This window comes from Psammomys obesus, unplaced genomic scaffold, assembly GCF_907164565.1.
Source record: "Psammomys obesus unplaced genomic scaffold, mPsaObe1.curated_primary_1811, whole genome shotgun sequence".
NCBI lineage: Eukaryota > Metazoa > Chordata > Mammalia > Rodentia > Muridae > Psammomys > Psammomys obesus.
In genome coordinates, this window is record NW_026596069.1 from 22,433,636 (window position 1) to 22,454,452 (window position 20,817).

At 42.8% G+C, this 20,817-nt stretch overlaps 1 protein-coding gene across 3 annotated transcripts in view; it reads left to right on the top strand.

Annotated features, from left to right (window-relative positions):
• Window positions 1-20,817, top strand: part of Osbpl1a (oxysterol binding protein like 1A) — a 165,303-nt gene that overhangs the window by 111,078 nt on the left and 33,408 nt on the right. For all 3 annotated transcript variants that reach the window (XM_055625377.1, XM_055625379.1, XM_055625378.1), the window contains one exon: window positions 6,070-6,226. In XM_055625377.1, coding sequence (XP_055481352.1) covers window positions 6,070-6,226 — 157 coding nt within the window. The remainder of the gene's footprint in view (window positions 1-6,069; window positions 6,227-20,817) is intronic.

Here is a 20,817-nt window from a genome sequence, read left to right on the forward strand (position 1 = left end):
ATTCTTCAACTACATGCAAAGATCTACAAGATAAGGAAAGCAGTAATACATGTATTCCTTAGGGACCAACTTTTGGAAAGCTCTGTTACAAGTGTCACCATGCAATGTGGCTGCCTGGACCTCAGCCTCACTCAGGGGAGGATGTCTAGATAGTCTGTGACCCTCATACATGGCCGAAAGTCTGTCTCATGTTTTCATCGGTCCCTTACAATTTACTGTAGTAGGCTCCTGACAGCCACCTCTGGAATCATCTTATTTTCAGTTCATAATTTATTTTACATGTGATTATGATCAGCTCTATTTTCTGTTCTGCTTTTATTATTGTTACTTTTTATTTTATGCAGTTACATTTATAGCTAATTAAAATTGTGGCACTAACATTTAAACTGTATCTTGGGTTATTCCAGGCATTTTTTAGAACAGTTCTAGTTCATGGGTAACTGTAAACAATGAGAGCTTTAAACTGAGCCTCTGTTTCTTGGCCCTTTCCTGTAACCTTAAGTAAGAGGAGGAAGCGTGATTTGGACACTGTCCACAGTTCCTCTAAGCCTCCTGCTTTGGTCCTGTTTGTTCTTGGGCTGGTTTTCAAAGATCTTGTCAGGACAGCCCAGGAGAATTATTGGCAGGTTTATAGTGTTAATGTTCTGACCTGTTCTTCCAGCCTTTTAATGGTGGGAAGGATTAGTTAATTGGTCAACACCTGGAATACTCCTGCACTCCAAAAAGACAAGAGATAGGGTTATCTTAATTCTAGAATGTTCTGTTGGAGTCACAATAACCTAGTCACAGTCCTTGGCCCGTGCTGTGTTGTAGCCACATGTTGTCACTGTGACAAAATGCCTGGGCGAATTGATGTAGAGGAGGAAAGGTCACTCGTGGTTTCAGGCCAGAGTTGACGGCCTTCATGGCAGAAGGCCTGTGGTGACACACAATATCAGGGTGTGCTTTTAACAAAAGGGAACATGTGACCGAGGACACAGCTTAACCCATAGTGGCTGGGAAGTGGGCAAGGGGTGGAGAGCAGGTACCAGGGACAAGCTACACATCCCTAACAGCCTGCTTTCTCCAGTCAGGCCCCACCTTCCACACTCCCTCCGCCCTATGGAGAGCAGGGCGACGAACCCACTACTTCCAAAGAGCCCTCTTGTCTAATCACTTCTCTGAAGTGCACATAGTTCTTGGTCCACAAAAGTGGAATATACTTGATATCCAAACCACAGTGCCACCTTCACTCTGGAGTGTGTTGGGAATAATTTTTAATTCTAATATGAGCAGAGCGTCACCACATTACAAACAACTGTAGAGGGCTTTGTGTTAGTTATCTCAGCCATTCTGTTAATGCTGCTCTTTTTCCTTAATCGGGCAGAGATTGTGGTGATCCTAATGCTTGTGTGAACGCTTTCATTCCAGTAGCTTTTCTGTAAAGGAGAGCATCCATGAGAACCCACCTGACCCCTCTAGGAACTGGGGAGAGTAGACTCACAAATAAAACTACCCCAAGTACCCATCCCCCACCTTTAATTTCTGTGAATATTCTCAATTGCCCTGAAGAAGATCAGGTAGTAATGCCAGAATTTTCCTTGCCTATTTTTCAGGGACCAATGAGGCATCCTAAAAATTTTTAATTTATTGCCATATTATAGGATCATAACTGTTTATAGAGAAAAATACAGGCAAACGGTAAATGACTGGCTAATATGGTGTGAATCAACTACATTGTTAAATCAACTTTTTGTGATTGCAACTAAAAATAGTAGAAAATTATGCTCCCCTATGGTGAGTTTTTGAAAGCAATATTGAGGTCAGAGCTGAAAGGACCAGAATAGAGTTCATGTATTAACTGTGTAAGGCCTTTGACTTTGGCTTATCAAATTTTTTGGAGTTGCACTTTTTATTTTTGTTTTTGTTTTAATTGTAAAATTTGTAAAAACAAAATGTCTTATAATTACTAATCAGTTTTAAATATGCCACATGGTAGGATTAGGTACATTCACAGTGCTGTGTGTCACCATTCCCATCTGAGTTTGTCTGGCTTTTCATCATTATAACAAACACCCGAGATAATTAACTTAAAGGGTAAGGTTTATTTTGGCTCACAGTTCTGGAGGATCCGGCCCATTATCATATGGCCACATTACTCTTAGGTCCATAGCACAGAGCATATCATGATGCAAGCACACACTGAAGCAGAACTGTTCACCTCATGATGAGAAATATCTCCTTCAATGGTACATCCCTGTGTCTTAGTTACTGTAGTAAGGCTATGAAGACACCATGACCAGAGCAACTCATATAAAAGGAAGCATGTACTTGGGAGCTTACTTACAGTTTCAGGGTTGAAACTGTATCCTCCATCATAGCAGGAGCATGGAGGCACACAGGCAGGCATGGTGCTAGAGAAGTAGCTGAGAGCTACATTCTGATCCACAGGCAATAGCAGAGAGAGGCAGAGTGACTCTGGGCCTGGCGTGGACTTTTGAAACATCAAAGCTGACCTCCACTTACAAACCTGTTCCAGCAAGAACGCACCTCCTCCAATAAGGACACACTTAATCCTTCTAGTCAGCTCATCAACTGGGGACTAAACTGGAAATCTGTGGGGTCTTTCTTACTCAGATCACCACACCCAGAGACCAGAGACCTCTCACTAGCTCCTGCCTCTTACAGAATCCACTACCTTCAAGTAGTTCAAAACTAGGGAGCAGGCCTTTATCAAGTGAGCCTTTACAAGGGGGTGTGAGAGGCAAACTAACATATCCACCTCCAAAGCTACTCCAGCTGTGCTTTATCCCATCTCTGTTTGGTTCTGTTGTGACGTTTTTGTTTTTCTTTTTGTAGTATGAGTTCCGTGGCATATAACGGACAAGTAGCCAGCACATGGAGATGTGAGACACTCTCCTCCCCAATACTGTGTTTCCCTCTAAAGTGGTGATATACTGTCCAGCAGCAGTGGGTAGTCCTAAGACCTGGCCTATTGGCCTCTCACAGTGGGAACAGAGTTGAAGGGATTACAGAGCTGAATGGTCACCTCATAGGTACTGTAGTCTGCTACTGAAGTGCCTTACCAGGAGACCTGGAAACTGCCTGTGTAGATAGACTCTGATGAGGCTGGTTAAACCTCTACAGCAGCTATGGTCATGGTGCTGATGTTGGAAACTGCAGTGGCAAGTTGGGAAACATGACTAATGAAGGATTGGCATCTGATCTGGTTAAACGAGTTTGAATATACGTCGTTTGGAACTGTGGCCCACTTTTTGAAACTGTGTTGCTCTGGAAACGGATTGGTGTGTTTGATGTTGAAGGTGTACCCCATGAAGAACAGGTTCCTGTTTCCAGTGAAAGCGGACGTTGTCACACTTAATACTAGGGCCAGCACTGCACTGCTTGCCACGAGGTTCTGCACTTGCCAAGGATTTTGAGCTTTCTTCCATTCCACCTGATCATCTATATGGCTCATTACCCGGGAAGTAAAAAGCAGTTTCAAAACAAAAGTCCGTTTAGTTCAAATATAAACAGAAGGCTATCATCCCTCGGTTTTTTCCTACATCTTCTTTGCCCTCTGCCTGCCTTTGCTACCGTCTTAAAATATTCTGTATCGTAGGTACGCGATACACACGCCTTCCTGCATCTTCCTCTGTCTGCTGTTTTATTTTGTTGCTCTCGTGCTGGTACACGCTGTCGCCTTTTCCCTGGGACAGTTCCTGTGTAGTGACACTCCTCCCTGTTCTTGTCAGCTTACTCAACTCGTTCAGCAGCCACAACCCTTTGCCGACACTGTACTCCACCATGAAGCAGCTGACGCCTGACGGCCCACTGTCCCCATCCTGACTTCTGTCACTGTACCTGGAGCAGTTCAGTGAGCACATCTGTTTCCCACACAGTACACTTCCGCCAGACCATGGGAGGCTGCCAGATCTCACTGTTTGGGAATCTCATGTCTCATGTGCCTGCCTTGCACGTGGTTCCTAGGAAGAGAGGAATGAGTTGAGCAGTGGCAGAGAAGGTAGATAAGTCACAGTTAGGATCGATAGATGACCACTGGACACTACACAACAGAGGTAGTCAAGGACCTTTGTCAGAGCTTTTTAACTGATGGGCCAGATGGAGGAGGAGTTAGGGAGGAAGGTAGAGATGGGTAATGGTAGAGGAGAGGAAGGGGGCCAGGGAGATGACAGGCAAAGGAACAAAGGGAGTTGCCAGGTATCAGCAGCCAGAGAGGACAAAGGTCTGCAGTGCCATCTGATTGGTGTCCCTGGGGTGAGCATGGTGATCCCGTATGCACATTTCTAAAAGGACTAACACACATGAAAGCGGGCCTTCAGCTTGTGTCTGTCCCACACTGAGATCTTATTTAGGGAAAGACTGCTTTTGCTCATAGAAGCTCTTACTGTCTCTTGTTTACAGTTTATCACACATCTGCTTCTCAGTTTAAAAAAAAAAACAACACATGAACAAAAGCTTTTTTAGTAGGAAAGCCCCTTCCTGTCATTTGTGTCTCTTAAATTTCAAACACAGTGTCCTGTGTATAGCAGTGTTTTTTTAATTTTTGACATCTAAATTACATAGTACAAATGCCTTTCAAGTCCTACTAAGGCAGAGTTGTTTAACTCTTGAAATTCTTGGTAGTTTACAAGGGAACAAATTGTAAGATAGAGGCAGGAACCTCTTTTCTCTGATGTGGTCCTGTAGCTCCTTTGGCTCAGTGTTTTCACTTATAACACTTATCACCACACAAGTCAGGACAAAGTGCTGACATGAGATATTATCACTTTGCCGTGCACAGTTTAAAGCTTACAAGTGGTTTCTGGATTTTTCTATGTAGTTGCTGAACTGTAGTTGACCTTAAGGAGCTAAAATCATAGCAAGCCAAACAGTGGGTGGGGGAGGGCTATTAGTGTGTGTCTTTATAGTGATGACTGAGTGAACAGCTCTGGCCTTTCACAAATCTAAGCTCAATGTGTCCTTTGCGATGCTGGCAGCCATGGGCGCAGCTAGCACTGTGGCCTAGCATTTGCTTCTTTCTGTAAGATGCCATGCACTGAGCTGAGTGCCAGCATGTGGCGAGAGAAAGGAAGCCGACGCCTCTTGCTTCTGAGTTGAGCTGGAGCACACACGTGGCACTAGCAGGCACCAAGCAGGTTGTCCCAGCTGTGGGAAGCACATGTGGGTGGAGTCACACGGGAAATCACAGTCCGTCTTAAACAGTGTTTGACTAGAAACAGGCCTCCTGTAAAAGTTTTTCTTCAGAGTGAGTGACTACTGCTTTGAGCTGCAACAAACTATTAAATGAGGAGTCAGAAAACTGGGATTCAGATCTCAAGTTCCTACTCATAAGCCAGGAGATTGTTAAGACACTTGATGATGATCCAGAGCCTCACCTTACCTTTCCCAAAGCATCCTGAAGCTCCTCAGAGGAGATGCAGGCTGTGAGAGCCTTGGCAGCTGCCGTGGATGGTACAGAAATGAATCATCTGCTTGGTCCCCAGCAAGCAGATGGCTGCATTCTGAGTACATAGGCAACTGGAAATGTGGCATTTCTGTCCTTAGAACACATGCCTCCTAACTGATATAAGGACACCAACAATTCAGATGAATCATGCCAGGGCAGTGCTGTTCCATGTATTTTTAAAATTACCTTTCCTTTTGTTACTGCAGGATTTGATGTGACTTAAACTTCTCATACGTGAAGCTACTTGCAAATACTCCATTCTACATGGGTTTTTAAGACTGAACATTTTGGGGGTATGCTGTAGTTAAGATGCCTTGAGAAGAAAGAGAATAGAAATTTGGGGGTGGGAGACTGTGAGTATGGTTTCTTAAAGAACTCAGCCATCTTTGGTTTCTTCTAAGTATATAAAATCAGTTTACTTTTAACTTTCAGTGAGCGTACATCTGTCACATAAATCCATGTGAGCTGCAGTGGGAGTGGGTTCTGAAATCCCTGAGGAGGTGTCTGCGGATGGGTTGTGAAAGGACAGAGTAGGCTGCTTGGGTTTCACAGCCCAGTGCGCTGAGACAGCCATTGTGGGTGACGCTCAGTACATTCATCATGAGCCTGCTCTGCCACAGGTTCCGAGTCCGAGGGGTCCCTGACTTGCCTGGAAGCTGTGACTCCACACTCCTTTGAAGAGACTGAAGTGCCCGTGAGCAGTGGAAAACACAGAATGTCTGAAGCAAAAGATTGTGGTGGGGGAGATGCGCTCTCCAACGGCATCAAAAAGCACAGGTATGGCCACCGCCGTGGACAGTCACCAGTCATCACTGTCACACAGCCTGAGGGCAGGAAAACCAGGCTTTTTCTGCTTGCCTCCCAGTGCGGGGTGTCTGTTGCTTGCCGTGCCCCCTCCAAGGCAGGATTTAACTGAAACACTCTTCCATTTCCCACTCTGAGGACTATCCAGTGTAAGTGCAGGGGCAGAGCAGAGCTTGGCCTCGGCAGCCAGCCTTTCAGGGAATGTCTAGATCCTTTGGTTGGAGTAAGATTCTCAGAACCAGCCATTGAAACTGATACACTGTTCCTGCTTCATCATTCATCTTTTATGACTCTGCCTCCAAGTGCTATTTTGGTTCTAGTCATTTGATCTTTTTGTTGGTTTTAAGGGTGAATAGTAATGTTGCCAGCCTGCTGTCACAATCGAGTTAAATTTAAACAAAGGCTGTTACTAAGGCATGCATCCATTTTATATGCTCTAATAATATTAGTTTGTTTTTATTCCCTGGATGGGTTAGTGCTAGAGATTGTCCCAAATGACGAGATGTAACAGATACCATGGTTCTTTGGTTTCTGAACAAATTCACAGACAGAGCGGTAGAGTGCTTGTGGGGTTCATGTGGAGACGTATTTTTAAACTGACCCCTGAGTGGGGTGCCCTGCTGTCTTTGTGAGGAGATGCTAGTGTTAATTTCTCCAGCGTCTTCTGTGTGTTATAACTGTAGAGTGTGTAACACCATGATTCTGTCCACAACTGCCTCCAGCATTGTCCAGGACCAGTGTGCACACCACTGCTCGGATGTGTGCTTTCCCTTGTTTAAAAATAAGGGGTCTTGGTTTGCATTTCTTTTAAAAATATGAATGGATTTAGGAACTGGGGAGGTTAATGCAGCTTTCCTCTTTGAGTTTTACGCTTTAATGACTTACCCACTACAGACGGTGTGGCTGGTCGTAGGCGTCTCGCTTCTGCAGTCAGGAGCAATAACTTTGGAACACAGGACTGATGTGTGTCCAGGACATGAAATACCTACTAGTAAACCGGAAATGGATAGCTCTGAGAGACACAGGCTTCTATTAAGCATATGTGTCTTGTTCCCAGTGAGAAAGCAAGCAAAATCTTTGGAAAGCTCAAAAAGGAGTCTGAGTTTTTGAGACATAGTTATTAAAATATCCAAATAAATACAGTGCCTTGTCTGAGCAGCTGCTCTGTGCTGTGACTGCTGGGGTTTCCCTCTGGCCTTTCACGCTTCTGTCTATGTGCTGCCACCAGACAGTAGCTATTTTGTATTCAGCATGATTACGCTGTACTAAGATACTCTGCTCTCTCAGTCATATACACAGAAGGATACAAACATGCAACTTGGAATTGTTAAGAAAAGATCAACTCAGGCCAGGTTGTAGGCAAAGGAGAGATAAATAAGTAGAGACTTAACCAGAAAAGTTATATTTATACAGCAAGATGCAACCTATTAAAATTGTGAGTTTAATGGCTCGTTCTTCTGTTACTCTGTTTTATCGAATGTGAAATTCAGAAATTGTTAGAAACTTTAATACTTGCAGGCTTGGAAAAAAGGTAAATTTGAAAATGCCCATGTTTTATAAGGCGCCTCTATAGTCAGTGGATATGTTGGCATATGTGGATTATAAATTGTCTTTTTTTTTCCCAAATAGGAAGTGAGAAACTTTGCTAATTATAAATCCAATTTAACTGATACATTGATAATTTTTAAAAAGTTTTTTTGACCTTTTCTTCTAATATTTCATGAAGCTATATCCAACTGAAAGTTAATATAAAAATGATTAAAATCTCACTACATTCATTTAGACAGTACCTCCCCCTACCCTACGTGATACAAAATATACCTTGATTGATACTGCTGTCAGTTACATTGACAAGGCTTCTTGCTGTCTGGGTCAGATTCCAAAGGAACAGTATTTGCACCCGTTTTTTCTTTTTCTTTTCTTTTTTTTTTCTTTGAACTCTGATCTTTTAAGTACCTTTTTTCCAAATAGTTCTTTGGTAAAGGTTTAGCTATGGGTTTCAGTGTGTCCCTGGACATATTGTAAAAAATACAAAGCAGGTAGTCAGCAAGTGCTTGGACTAGGGGAGGCTTCATGAATACCATTCACTGTCCCAACAGCATGGCCAGTTAGCGAAGACACAGTGATCCCTCCTAGCAGATGAACTTGCCCTCATTGGAAAGTGTTTCAGCAAACTGCAACAGGAGGGGAGCTCCGGTACCAACAGCTGTAGCAATGCTTAGATGAGACACTAGGATGGTTTCAGCATCAGAAATTGGACGTGATTCTTCATTCATTCATTCTTTTAAACGTAGAGCCCATCTACAGAGACACAGCACAACATAAATCTGTCATTTTGAGAAATGAAATTGTCATCATCCACAGATGACACATTTGTTTACATAGGAGACACATAGTATCTGTAGAGAAGTTATAAGAGTTAGTAAAAATATTTGACAAGGTTGTTGCATACAGAATTACATTTTTGTGAATTATCAGAGACTGAAAGTCGAAAGCTTATCAGTTTTAGCTACCTCCCCGAAAACATCCCACTCACTCACACAGTAAGAAAAGGGTAACGATCATTGTCATAAAGGTCCTCTTGCCTGATTGAGCTGTAGATGTAATTTTAATTCAAATTACATTCTTTTTTTCATGGAAGCTACAAAGTAGATTCTGAAGTGTATACTGAAGTACAGAGAGGACTTTCAAGAGTCAAAACCAGGAACCAGATTACTGGAAAGGATGCTATATTCGCTACCCAATTACTTAGTTCAGAATTTTCTAGGAGAGAGATTGACGTGTAGAAAAGGACTCACGTGAAGGGAAGCTGCTCTTCATAATAAAACCAGCACGGCAGATGAGTGAGGGAAAGAAAGAACAGGTGGGGTGCTTGCTATGGCAGGACCAGCGATCATCTACTACAGGGAAGGTTAGCAATGGACCGTCTCTCGCAGACAGTGGTCCCTTTCTATCTGCAGGCTCACCATTTATGGGTTTAAGCTACTATATTTAGAAAGTCCTTGCAAAAGTTGAGCAAGTTGTTTATATAACATTTATATCATGTTTGATATTACAAGTGATCAAGAGATCACTTAAATACACAGGATTCTGTGCATATAGGACACAATTTTTTATAGGTGACATCAGTACCTGCAGATTTTTTATCAGGAACTGGGGCCCTAGAAGGCATGCTGCATAGATCCCAAGGAATGACTGCGCATAATTATAAATTCAGGATGACCCAAACACTTAAATACGAAACTTAAATATTTTTATAATGTTGAGATGGGGAAAGATATCTCACAACAGAAATGGCAGATAATTTATTTCATCTGATATTAATTAAAAGGTTCACTTCTTGTTTATTTGGGTGAGGCTCTGTCTTCAACACTGCTGAGGATCACAAGGATTTGTTTATGCTCAGATGGATGGTGGGTTGGACCTCCAAGTAGTCGGTAGCTTTCCCCACTCTGTGACTGCTGAAGGGAGAGGGATGAGCTAAGAGTTGTGTTCCGTGTGTGAAGATTTTGTTCTAGAGATTCACAAACAAGTTGAAGTAAAGAGGTTGAAAGATAAAATCTATGTTATCATTTTCTAGAAAGCATTGATGTATTGAGAAAATGTGAAGTAAGGTATATAGTACACATTATATCTCATCACTGGGGCTGTCAGAGAAAGAGCAAGAAGTTTGCCTAGAATTTGGCAGGTTTATAGAAGGGTCTAGGGGTGAAAGGGAGTAGGAAAGGCACTTGAGTCTGTGTCTGGGAAGGAGAGAGAGAGCACAGCAGTGAGAATTTCAAGCAGTTTAGGCATGGGGCGTCCCTAAGCAGCAGGGCACAGGCATGTTTCAGCAGCCCACCCCACAGCACTAAGAAGCAGCCTGCCAGAGCCACCTCAGTGCGGGTGGTTCTCTCAGCAGCGTGCAGTTTGGGTGAGGGCTCCACCGTGCTGTGCCGTAGGCTAAATGTTGCCAGTTAATAAACTGCCGGTGTCTGTTCGTGGAGGCCATTGCATATTGGACACCTGGAATAGATTGGCAGTTTAGGTGGCAACAGCTGGGCAGCTTAGTGACCTCAAATTGCAGGACATTCATCTTGTGTAAAATTACCTTCTAAGACCTCCCCACAAAGAAGGGTGCCAGCTTGACAGATGGACTGGTCAGGAGGGTTCAGATTTTATAACTTTATCTAGGAACAGCAAGCTGGCTGGCCACAGGGTCACTTTGAGTATGGTAGGAAGAAGCAAAAGCCTGGTTGGGCTGCTTATTGCTAGGAATTCTTGTACGAAAACTGACATCATAACATGGAGAGGTGGCCCATTGCTACGCCTGGCTGGAAAGAGGATAATGGAGAAGTGCTCTTTGGAAGCAGGGCTGAGGCCCAGAGGTTCCCCCAGGCCCTACTGTCTTATTACTCCTGCTCTGGAGGTCCCTGTTTGTAGCCCGGAGGTGCTTTACAGCAGTTAGAAAACCACAGGATCTGTGCCAACATGGGCATTGTGTAAGGAAGCTTTGGTGAAGATTTACTTTCATCTAAATCTGAGGGCTTATTCTAGGCTTCTCTGGACAGACAGATGCTTACTGTGGGCGAATAAGAGCAGTTTTCTAGGACATCCATAATCTGCAACTCTCCTGGAATGAACTACATGGAAAATAGCTAAGAAACTGGTGTTCTTTATCTGGGTTGTAAAAATAAAAATAAGACTAGATTTTTTTTCAGGTGTATAATTTTATTATTTTTAAAAATTATTGGAGAAAATGTCAAGCATGCTTAGAAATTTAGAACATACTGTTATGAACCCTAAATATTTATCATTACCATCATTTATCGCATACATGCCTTTGTTTCGCCTAAACCTCATCTCATTTTTTCTAACTTTAAGATAAATCGTCTTTATTATTTATTTTTAGAACACAAATTTTAATTGAAGAAAAATTATATGCATATGTTATGTATAGCTGTATTTTGAAATACATATACATCATGGAATGGCCAAGGAGAGCTAATTAACATGTGCATTCCCTTCATACATAGGTTGTTGTAAGAATAATTTAAGTCTGTACTGTATTGTACTGTACTGTATTGCTGTAACCTGTCTTCACCATGCTGTGCAATAGATGCCTTCAGCTTAGTTCTAGAAAACACCAAGTGTGTCAGGAGTAGTAGTACATGCCTTCAATCCCAGGCAGAGGCAAAAGGATTTCTGTGAGTTGATGGCCTGAATGATGTACACAGTGAGTTCTAGGTCTCCGTAGAGAGACCCTGTCTCAGAATGAAAAAGAAAACACAGAGTGCTTTGTGTGCGTCAGGACTACTCTAATGTTCTTTCCACTGTTCACATTTTAGCGTAGGTGCTGCCAGCTCTGCTCTTCAGCTTTAACACAGACTCTTTCCCTCACTGTCACAAACCATTTATCATAACGAGCAATCGTTTCTTGAATATCCCTGCTTATCTCATAAATGTATCTTAGTAATTGGATCTGAAATGTCATTTCGTGATAAGAATCTGGGAGTTCTATACTTCTGTTTGTCAGAAATGGCTAGAAGAATCACTAGGCTTTCTGTTCCTCCCCTGTCCTTTCTTGCTTCTTATCTGTCTGGATATGGCAGCTCACCAACCTGGGGTGTCATTAAACCTAGGCTGTGCCCCTTCATGTCCTTTAAACCACTCTGCTCACAGAAGCGTGACCAGGCTTAGCACTCATACTGGTTACTAGCAGCATTAGCATTTGGTACGGTAGGCTTCGTAGACACACATGCCACGGCGCAGGTATACCTCCTGCTCCGCCAGTCAGGAGCATCTGCTGTCTGGCTTCTTTTTAGTCTGTCTTGAGATTCCCTGTTTGGGGTATTGTGAGATAGTCGTTTCATGGGAAAGTTGTCCAATGGCTTTTTACCCAGTGGTTTTAGCAGCCGCTGTTGATCATTATCCTCATGCTTGTCTCTTTAGAAACTACAACATAGTGCTATTTCAGACCTGTCATTCCTTCCATATTGACTAACAAAATCCTGCCAAGAGGTGCTGGCCTGGGAGATGGCTCAGTCTAAGAGTTCTTGCCATGCGAGCATAATAAGGACTTGAGTTCACATTCCCAGAGTGCATCAAAAAAGCTGCAACCCAACGGCATGCTCCCGTAATCCCAGTGGTAAAGAAGCAGAGACAGGAGAGTTGCTGGAGCTCTGGTCAGGCTCAGTGAGAGACACCCTGTCTCAAAAAATAAGGTGGAGAGTGGTTGAGCTTACTCAGTATCAAAGCTGTGCTGTCTCTCTCTCTCACACACACACATTTCATACACACTTCCATGTGATCCATGTGGCTTCCCTTCAAAGTGATATGTGAATATATAGACTAGAGTTGTTTAACTATCTTACTTTATTTCCTCTTCTTTGGTCAGTGAGAACATCTCTTTGTCTACTCAATAGGACTCCATTTTGTTTATGATGCTTTGGGTGTGTGTTCGTGTGTTTATATGTGCAGGTGGTCAGTGTGTACAGGGGTCAGCACATAGCCTCATGCCATGCTGCAGATGCCTTCAATCTTGTGTTTATACAAGGTCTCTCGTTGCCTTGAAACTTTACTACATAGGTCAGCTGATCACCAAGTTCCAGGGATCTCTATTTCTCCTATCTTGCATGCCCTGCTTTTCATATGGTTCTATGGATTTAAACTCAGGACCTCATGCTTGCAAGGCAGGCACTTTGCCAGAGAGAGCCATCTCTCAACCCCCAATTTCTTGTAGGTGTAATTTGCATACAGTACACATGAGTTGTCTTTGAGGGCCACCTTGCTTTCTGATATAAAGAGCTATTGCAGGCTTATATTGTTTAGTTTCTGCTCTAGACATAGAGACAGCTGTCTCTAAGGAGCTCTGTTTCATTTTACTTTACTAGTTTAGAAACAACTAAGTATTTTCTGTCGTCTCTTCTAGTTTATTACACTGAGAGTTGATTATCCTGCTTTTGCTTTGCTGGTAGATAAAAGGTACATTGTAACTTTGCCTCTTTTTTTTTTTTTCACCTAAGAATATACAGTAAGCCCAGCTTTTTAGGTAGCTTGGTTTTGTTTTGTTTTGTTTTGTTTTACCTAGTTTGTAATTGGATTATTTGTGAGCAACTGAACAGATGCATGTGTACACATTTAGCTTAGAGATGCCTCCATGTAAATTTGTGATGTATTAAGTGTGGCCTAGAGTTTAGCAGCATAACAGAGGGAGGTTTATACTTAAGCCCAACATTTTACCCATTTTTCTGAAAGAATGTTGACATTGCCAGTTTTTGTGATCATTAGGAAAACTGCCTTTTTCTTGTGAAAATCTATTTTTTCAGGCTTTTGTGTGTTTGTGTGTGTGTGTGTGTGTGTGTGTGTGTGTGTGTGTGTGTGTGTTGTTTTTTTTTTGAAAGATAGGACAAGTCACTATATAGAACAGGCTGGCCCGGAACTCACAAGGATCCACTATCCTCTGCCTCCTATGTGCTGCTATTAAAGCACCATACCATCATACTTTTTTTTTCCAAGTCTTTTCAAAAAGAAAAAGGGGTTTTAGAATTTCTATTTTTATCTTATCATGGGAAATAGGTTTAAGTAATGAAATGATTTAAGTAATTATGCCTTTAAAATTTCTGGGATTTTATTTATGTAAGTCTTTAAAAAAAAAAAAAAAAGACCTATCAGTACACTATAGTAGTGTAGTTTTCAAGAACTTTGAGGGTTTGAATCCCACCTGGTGCCACTTTCCTGATCACAGGCTAAGGTATAATTTCCTTGAAATTTAACTTTGTAAAAGAAGAACAAAGTAGGCCTTACTGGCTGGGTGCTTAAATTAGGTGATATGTTTAAAGCATCTGGGAGCTTTGTACTTGAAGATGCAGAGGGCTGTTGCACAGGAGGAAGAATAGGTGCTCCCTTTCTTTTCCTGTCTGTGTGTCTGTGAATGAGAGTTCTGCTCTGTAGACTGTGCTAGCTCTGTAGACTGTGCTATGTAACCCAGGTTTGTCTTGGACTCACAGCAACCCTCCTGCCTCATCCTCTAGAACACTAGGATTGAAGGTGTGAGCCCCAAGCCTGGCATGTTCCTTTCTTTTAATTTAAGTGAAGGGACTTTGAACATATTTTAGAAGGCAGTTTTGTCCTTTGAAAGTGGGGTTTGGAAAAGGGAAGCTTTTTATCCTAGGATAAAACCTTTTCTTTTGGTAATTGTAAAATCTTTAAAAAAGTCTACTTTTAAAGCACACTATCCTTGATTTTCATGTCATTTCATAGTATGTTTAAATGAAGCATGGGTTTTGTTGTTGTTGTTGTGGATAAGGAAGTATGGCTGGCTCTGCCAGGCTGGCTGTACAGTTACACTGTCAGCGGTGTAAACAAGAGCCCGTAAGCCTGTTCTTCCTTCCTTGCTCCCTTGACATTGCTTCTCCCTGGGCAGAGGTCTCATTACTTTCTCCTTTTGATCTAGAGACCTTCTCAGTCTCTTAGGTAAATATCCACTTTCTATTTCAAGTTTGTTTCATAAACACTTTTAGTCCTTACAGTGTCAAAGAGAGAAGTGTAAAATACATATCAAAGTACACATTTGTTACATTTTTAATTAATTTTCAAATTAGTATATAAAGTAACTGCTTTCATTGTAACGCTTTCACACATACACATCACTGTGTTTTTTCTTTCTTACCCCTGCATCTGCACCCACCCATCGTCTTTTTTCTGGTTTTGCTCAGTGTCTTGCTCTGTTTATTTGAGGTGGTTCTCCAGCACCCTACCGCACCCACGCTCAGGGTTTTAAACATGAGGAAATACCTTTTACTGTAACTTGGTCTTCTCAGGTCTGCCTTACTCTATATACTCTGTTCATTTTGTGTTAAGTCATAGATTGGACACCTTAATGTCTGTTGACACATGGGATTTGGTCTCTAGGAAGGATTACATTCAAAGTGTCTTTTGCCCTTTGGAATTGTGCCAATCCAAATTTTGCCTCCAGGAGAGAACTGCCTCAGGGGACCTACCTAGAGTTTTTCAGTTTTGTTTTCTTTGCTTGTTAGCTCAAGAAGGTTTAGGGGGAAAAAAAAAGCTACAGATAACAAAAGGGATTTGCAAGATTAATAAAATATAGAAGCCATTGTTTTAAAAACCACAGAAGTCACTTAAATCTTTGCTGCTTAGTTTGCTCTGCTCCTGTAAGGTCTCCTGGGGACGGAACCACCCCATCCACTGCCCGTTTTAAAACACTTTGTCTAAGATGTGCCCCACGCTGGTTGTCTTGAGTCGGGATTTGAAATTCACAGTGAAGTGTTTTCACACAGCACATACTCTGATGCACACTTGTGAGAGTGGCTGTTCCTCCTCACACCTTGGCCAGGCTTCTCTGCAAGGAGCCAGTGTTGCCCTCTAGGACAAACGTCCTGGAGGGCTGAGGTGCGTGCTGTTCCCAGGTGCGGTGGGGCATTGTGTAAGCCGGTGATAAGCTTTGTGTAGAGCGGGGCATACCCAGCTTCTGGTACAGTCTAAGGAGTGCAGGTCAGTGTCTCCCTAGAGCCGGAGCAGCGCATGCAGAACACGAGCAAGCAGGGCCAGTTGCATTTCTCAGCAGCCTCGGCTTTCTGTGCTCATAGAGACCATGGTTCTTTCCACTGTCATTTTACTTCTGCGCTGAGCTGTATCAAGCCTTCTAACAGTCTGGAGTGAGCTCCTGGCTTAATGACTGCTTCTGCCCTGTGGGTAAGATAGCTCTGGACTTTGACAGGCATCTACCCTATCTACTCAGCTGCTTCTGTTCCAAGCTCAGCAAAGCCTTACAAGGTGCAAGTCACAGCAAGTGGGCTGGGGTTTGAAGACTGCTGTGGTCTGGCTCACCCCATAGTGTACATTCAGAGCTCTTCACGCTGTGTACAGAGCAATGACAGCTAACACTGAGACTATAGGTCAGAGTCTCTAAAATGCCTGTATTGTTACTTTTGGGTTCTTAATAATTTTTCTGATATGTAGGTAAGGCAGGTATTATATCCCGCTAGCAGGTTTCAGGCACAGGAAGCTTGACTTGTCCAAGAGAAGATTGCTAGATCTGCATGTCTGAACTCTGGGTTCATGAGGTCCTGTCACAAAGAACTAGTGTAGAGGGCCAGGGAGCACGATGCCCTCCTCTGGCCTTTACCTGTACATATACCACATACACATACACAAGCACAAGCAAAAATAATTTAGGCTTTTTTTTTTTTTTAAATTTTGGTAGCTACTTAGGATAGCAGAGATGTGTAATGGAAACACCCTATTCTAAAACTCAGGGTAATTTGTTTCAGCTTTTGATTCTGTTTCATGCTTCCATGTAATAATTGACAAAAATTGGTACCATTTTGCCAAATGGATGGAAGCCCCCAGAAGGAAAAATGCACACAGGTAAAGTGTTACAACAAGATTGTGATAAAAATACATCCTCCACAAACAGCCTCGGAGAGCATTCAATCTTCCTATAAGCCCCATGTCTCCCGACTTCCCACCAAAGCAGAATTCTTCAAAGGAAGCACGAATAGTGGATAAAATGACAACATTTTTAATGGATTTTTTTCAATAACAGCACATTTTTCTTCACACTATTGAAAGTCAAACACTTGCATGTCCCTGTGTTTACAGCCCTGCCATCTTGCAGCATCAAGAAGCTAGCTGTAAGGAAGGCATGGCAGTTAGACAGGAAAAGGAAGGCCACCAGTGTTCCTGTCATAGGTGCCGTGCATCACCGAGTGGGAAGGTGCCAAATCGTCCACTGTCTGAGAAGCAGGCAAAAGCATCGCACATCATCAAAAGAAGTTAGAGCAGGATGGTGACCTAGCTCAGAGGCCGAGCGCACGCAAGGTGTTTCCTTTCTGGGAAGGAAGGTGGGTTTAAAGTTGATAAGTTTGGAGCCACAGATGGTACGGTCACATTGCAAAGGAGTCTTCCACCCACCACTCTCTGCCTCTCTGCTAACTTGCTCTTAACTACTTTCTGCTTATCTCAGACTTGTATTACAGGGATCTGCAGCCTTTGTCTCCAGTGTTCCAGGAAGACCCAGTCTATTGAAAGTAGTCAGACCGGATAGTGTTCATGGGATCGAGTGTTTATTTCCAGTCAGCATTCATGAGAACAAACTTTTTGGGTCTTGCCACACCTCTCAGTCCTTCAACCAGGCTTCTGACCCACCAGGTTCTTAGCATAGAGCTCAGACAATTTCTAGATAGTGGAGAAAAGCTGCTTTACCTTTTATGCAGACATAATTACGAATAATGACACAGCCTAGCTCCTCTGGGACAGCAGAGCTGCGTGTGGAAGAGCTGTACCCAGTGATCACGCTCTCCTCAGTTTCCTGTTCATTCTAGTGGCTCACATCTCTATCTTAGACATTTGAGAGACAAGGGTCAACAGATGACCACCCTTTCCCCAGAACAAGGCTGCCTCCTGTGGCCTCCTGCATCCTGCTCACCTCTGAAGGAAGCCTACTACAAGCAGGCCAGTACCCAAAGTGATGTTTCTCACTAAACCATACACTAGCTCAGATGGACATTCCAGTCAGTGCATTTTGGCTTGAAAATCTGATAGTCTTACATACTCTACCAGTAGTGCAATTATGTGATAAAACAACAGAACAGAGAAGTAAACATACATGTAAAATCACCCTAGCTCCTTTACTTTACAGAACTAGGTTCTGTAAGGGGATAATCTTATACATATAATGTATAAGATGGAAAGTGAGGGGCTGGAGAGGATGAAGCACACTTACTGTTCTTCCAGAGGAGTTTGCTTTCCAGCACCCACGCTGGGCAGCTCACCAGTCAGTCAGCTGCAGGAGATCCAGTATTATCTTCTGGCCTCTAAGGGCAGCTGCATGCATGCGCACGCAAGCAAGCACGCACACACACACACACACACATTTTTTAAAAAATTGAAAATAAAAAGACTCAAAGTAGATAATAACCTCACATTGTCAAAATGCACAGTAAAATCAAATATCAGGTAGTTACATGAAAGTATTACCTTAGAGCAGTAAGCCAGCTGTTTGAAAATTTCAAGATGCCTGACTATACAAAGTTACATAGGTCTAGTACCTTAGGTGTTCATCTGAGATGTGAGGCTAATTTTAGTTTAAGACATCTTAGATCAGGTTAGCTTCCGAACTGCTGAGCTAACCCTCCTCTTGATATCTGGCTCAGTCAAAAGTTCCGCAGCTGGTGTATGCTAGGGTTCAGAGAGCGTTATGGAGACACCAAAATGTGTGCCTCCTGCGAGTGTCTCAGCCCACACCAGGAACTAGCCTGATGGCGCCTGGCAAAGTCAGTCACGGAAAGGAGATTATAGTGATGATCTTCAAAAGACTGCCCATGCTCTGCTGCTGAGATGGGTCAGTAGCTTTCAGGAAATTAATTAAGAGGAAATTATGATACTTTAATTGAGGTGACTTGAACATATTAAACTAGAAGACATTTTATATGTAAGATTCTTTTAAATATCTTAAATTTCTACATTATGGCAAGAATTTAATTGCTATTACATAGATTGAGGAGTGACAATATTTTAAGACTAGAGTTATATCATGAGCTTTGGAGCTCAAATGTTCCCCTGGTTATATGAGGGAATTTTTTTTCATAACAATGGTCAAATTGTGTTCTACTTGACCTGTCAAGCTTTGAGTTGTTTGGCTAAGGAGGCTGATTTTACTCTCAGGTTTAAATATTGAGAGGACTGAGTATGTATGTCACTAGAATACTTGTAGAGCATGCTCAAAGCCCTGGTTTCCACTTTCAGTACTGTCATAAGTGAATGAATGGACTTATGGTGCAGTGGAGAGATGGCTCAGCTGCTAACAGCACTTCCTGCTCTTGCAGCGGCCCTGAGTTCTCTCCCTGGCACCCATGTCAGCTAGCTCACAGCTGCCTGTAACTCCAGCTCCAAGGGATCCAATACCGTTCTAGACTCTGTAGCGCTTGCACTCACATGGGCATACTCCCCCATATGTTTAATTTTAAAACAAATAAGGTCTTTTAAAGTCCCAGGCTTTAGAACACTTTAAAGTAAAATATATTATATTGTAATATAATTTACTGTAAACATTACTAATATTTTGTTGTTATAACCTAGGATGTGTTCAAAACCAATCATAGCAGAAATTTAAGTAGTATTTGTTGTTGCATGGATGAATTTTTCTGCCTTTTTTCAGAGTTTCTGCCATGTCTAAAGTTTTTAGTGAATATCCCGAGGGGACTGAAGAGCTGACTCAGTGATTAAGAGCACTGGCTGCTTTTCCAGAGGCCCCAGGTTCAGTTTCAGCACCTGCATGGTGACTCACGTCTGTGACACTAGTTCCAGGGAATCCAGGGCCTTCTCTGGCCTCCGAGGGCACTGCATGCACCTGGTGCCCATGCAGGCCAACACTCATGCACACAAAAGGAAAGAAACGCGTCCTGAGAAAGGCGATTGTCTGTCTAGCAAATGTGTCTGCCTTGGCAGCTGTATTAGTTATTTCTGTGTGTAGTGTGTGAGTGTGCCATGGCTGTGTGGAGATCGGAAGACAACCCCAGGTATATATCTTGACATTCCACCTTGTTTGAGGTAGCATCTCTTCTTTGTTGCTGCCTAGCCCTGGCTAGCTGACCTGTGAGCTTATAGCGATTCGCCATCTCTGCTCCCATTTTGCCACAGGAACATTGGGATTCCAGTCACGTGCTCTTGCCTCAGGCTTTACACAGTCCTCGTGCTTGCTCACCAGTTGCCTCCCCCTTGAACAGTCTCTCCAGCCCCACAAAAATGGTTTGGAAAAGTGGAATCTTTGAACCTGTAGGGGTAGTTTCAAGGATCCACAGCTTTTATACTTTTATAAAGACATCTGTGCTTTTCATACCCTTAGCCCATACTTGTGTTGTAGAAGTTTCTGAAGACAGTGTAATGTGTGAGATCCTCGGAGGTAGTACAGAAACCTCTCTGAGGATGTAGTCTTGTTAGTCTGTGCATTAGAGACTTTGCAAGAGAAGGATGCTGTTCTGTTTTTCTGAAAGTGCTTTTAATAGTACTGGTTTTATGGTTATTAAGTCTCTAACTCGCTAAATGAAAGAGGTTTAAGATTTTAATTTTCTCTAACTTGTTAATCATATAGCCTACATCAAAAGAAAAATCCTCTGGAGCCACCAGTAACTTGTAAGATTTAAATAGATCCCACAGCCAAGAAGGTTACAAACTGTAAGGTATACTCAGATTACTATGTACTTTATGCTTTGGTTTCTATGTACAGTGAAACTCTGCGATCTTAAGATCTGTGCTTTGGTCACATTCACCTCTCACTCTGTCCGGATCCCTCCACACTCACTCAGTTTTGGGTTGTCATTTGTTCTCAGACCTATGAGCTTCAGGGTGAGCTGTCGGCTCACTTTTCAGCATGTGACACCCTGTGAAGTGTGGTTGACTTAGCAGAGGCCACACCCTTAGAGATAACCCGCTCTCCCTTTCCTTCAGTTACTAACAGCGCTTCAGCTCTTCAGCTGTGGATGGGACTTCATGCCCACCTTCCCCCTCCAGCTGGGAGTGTGTGTGTGTGTGTGTGTGTGTGTGTGTGTGTGTGTGTGTGTGTG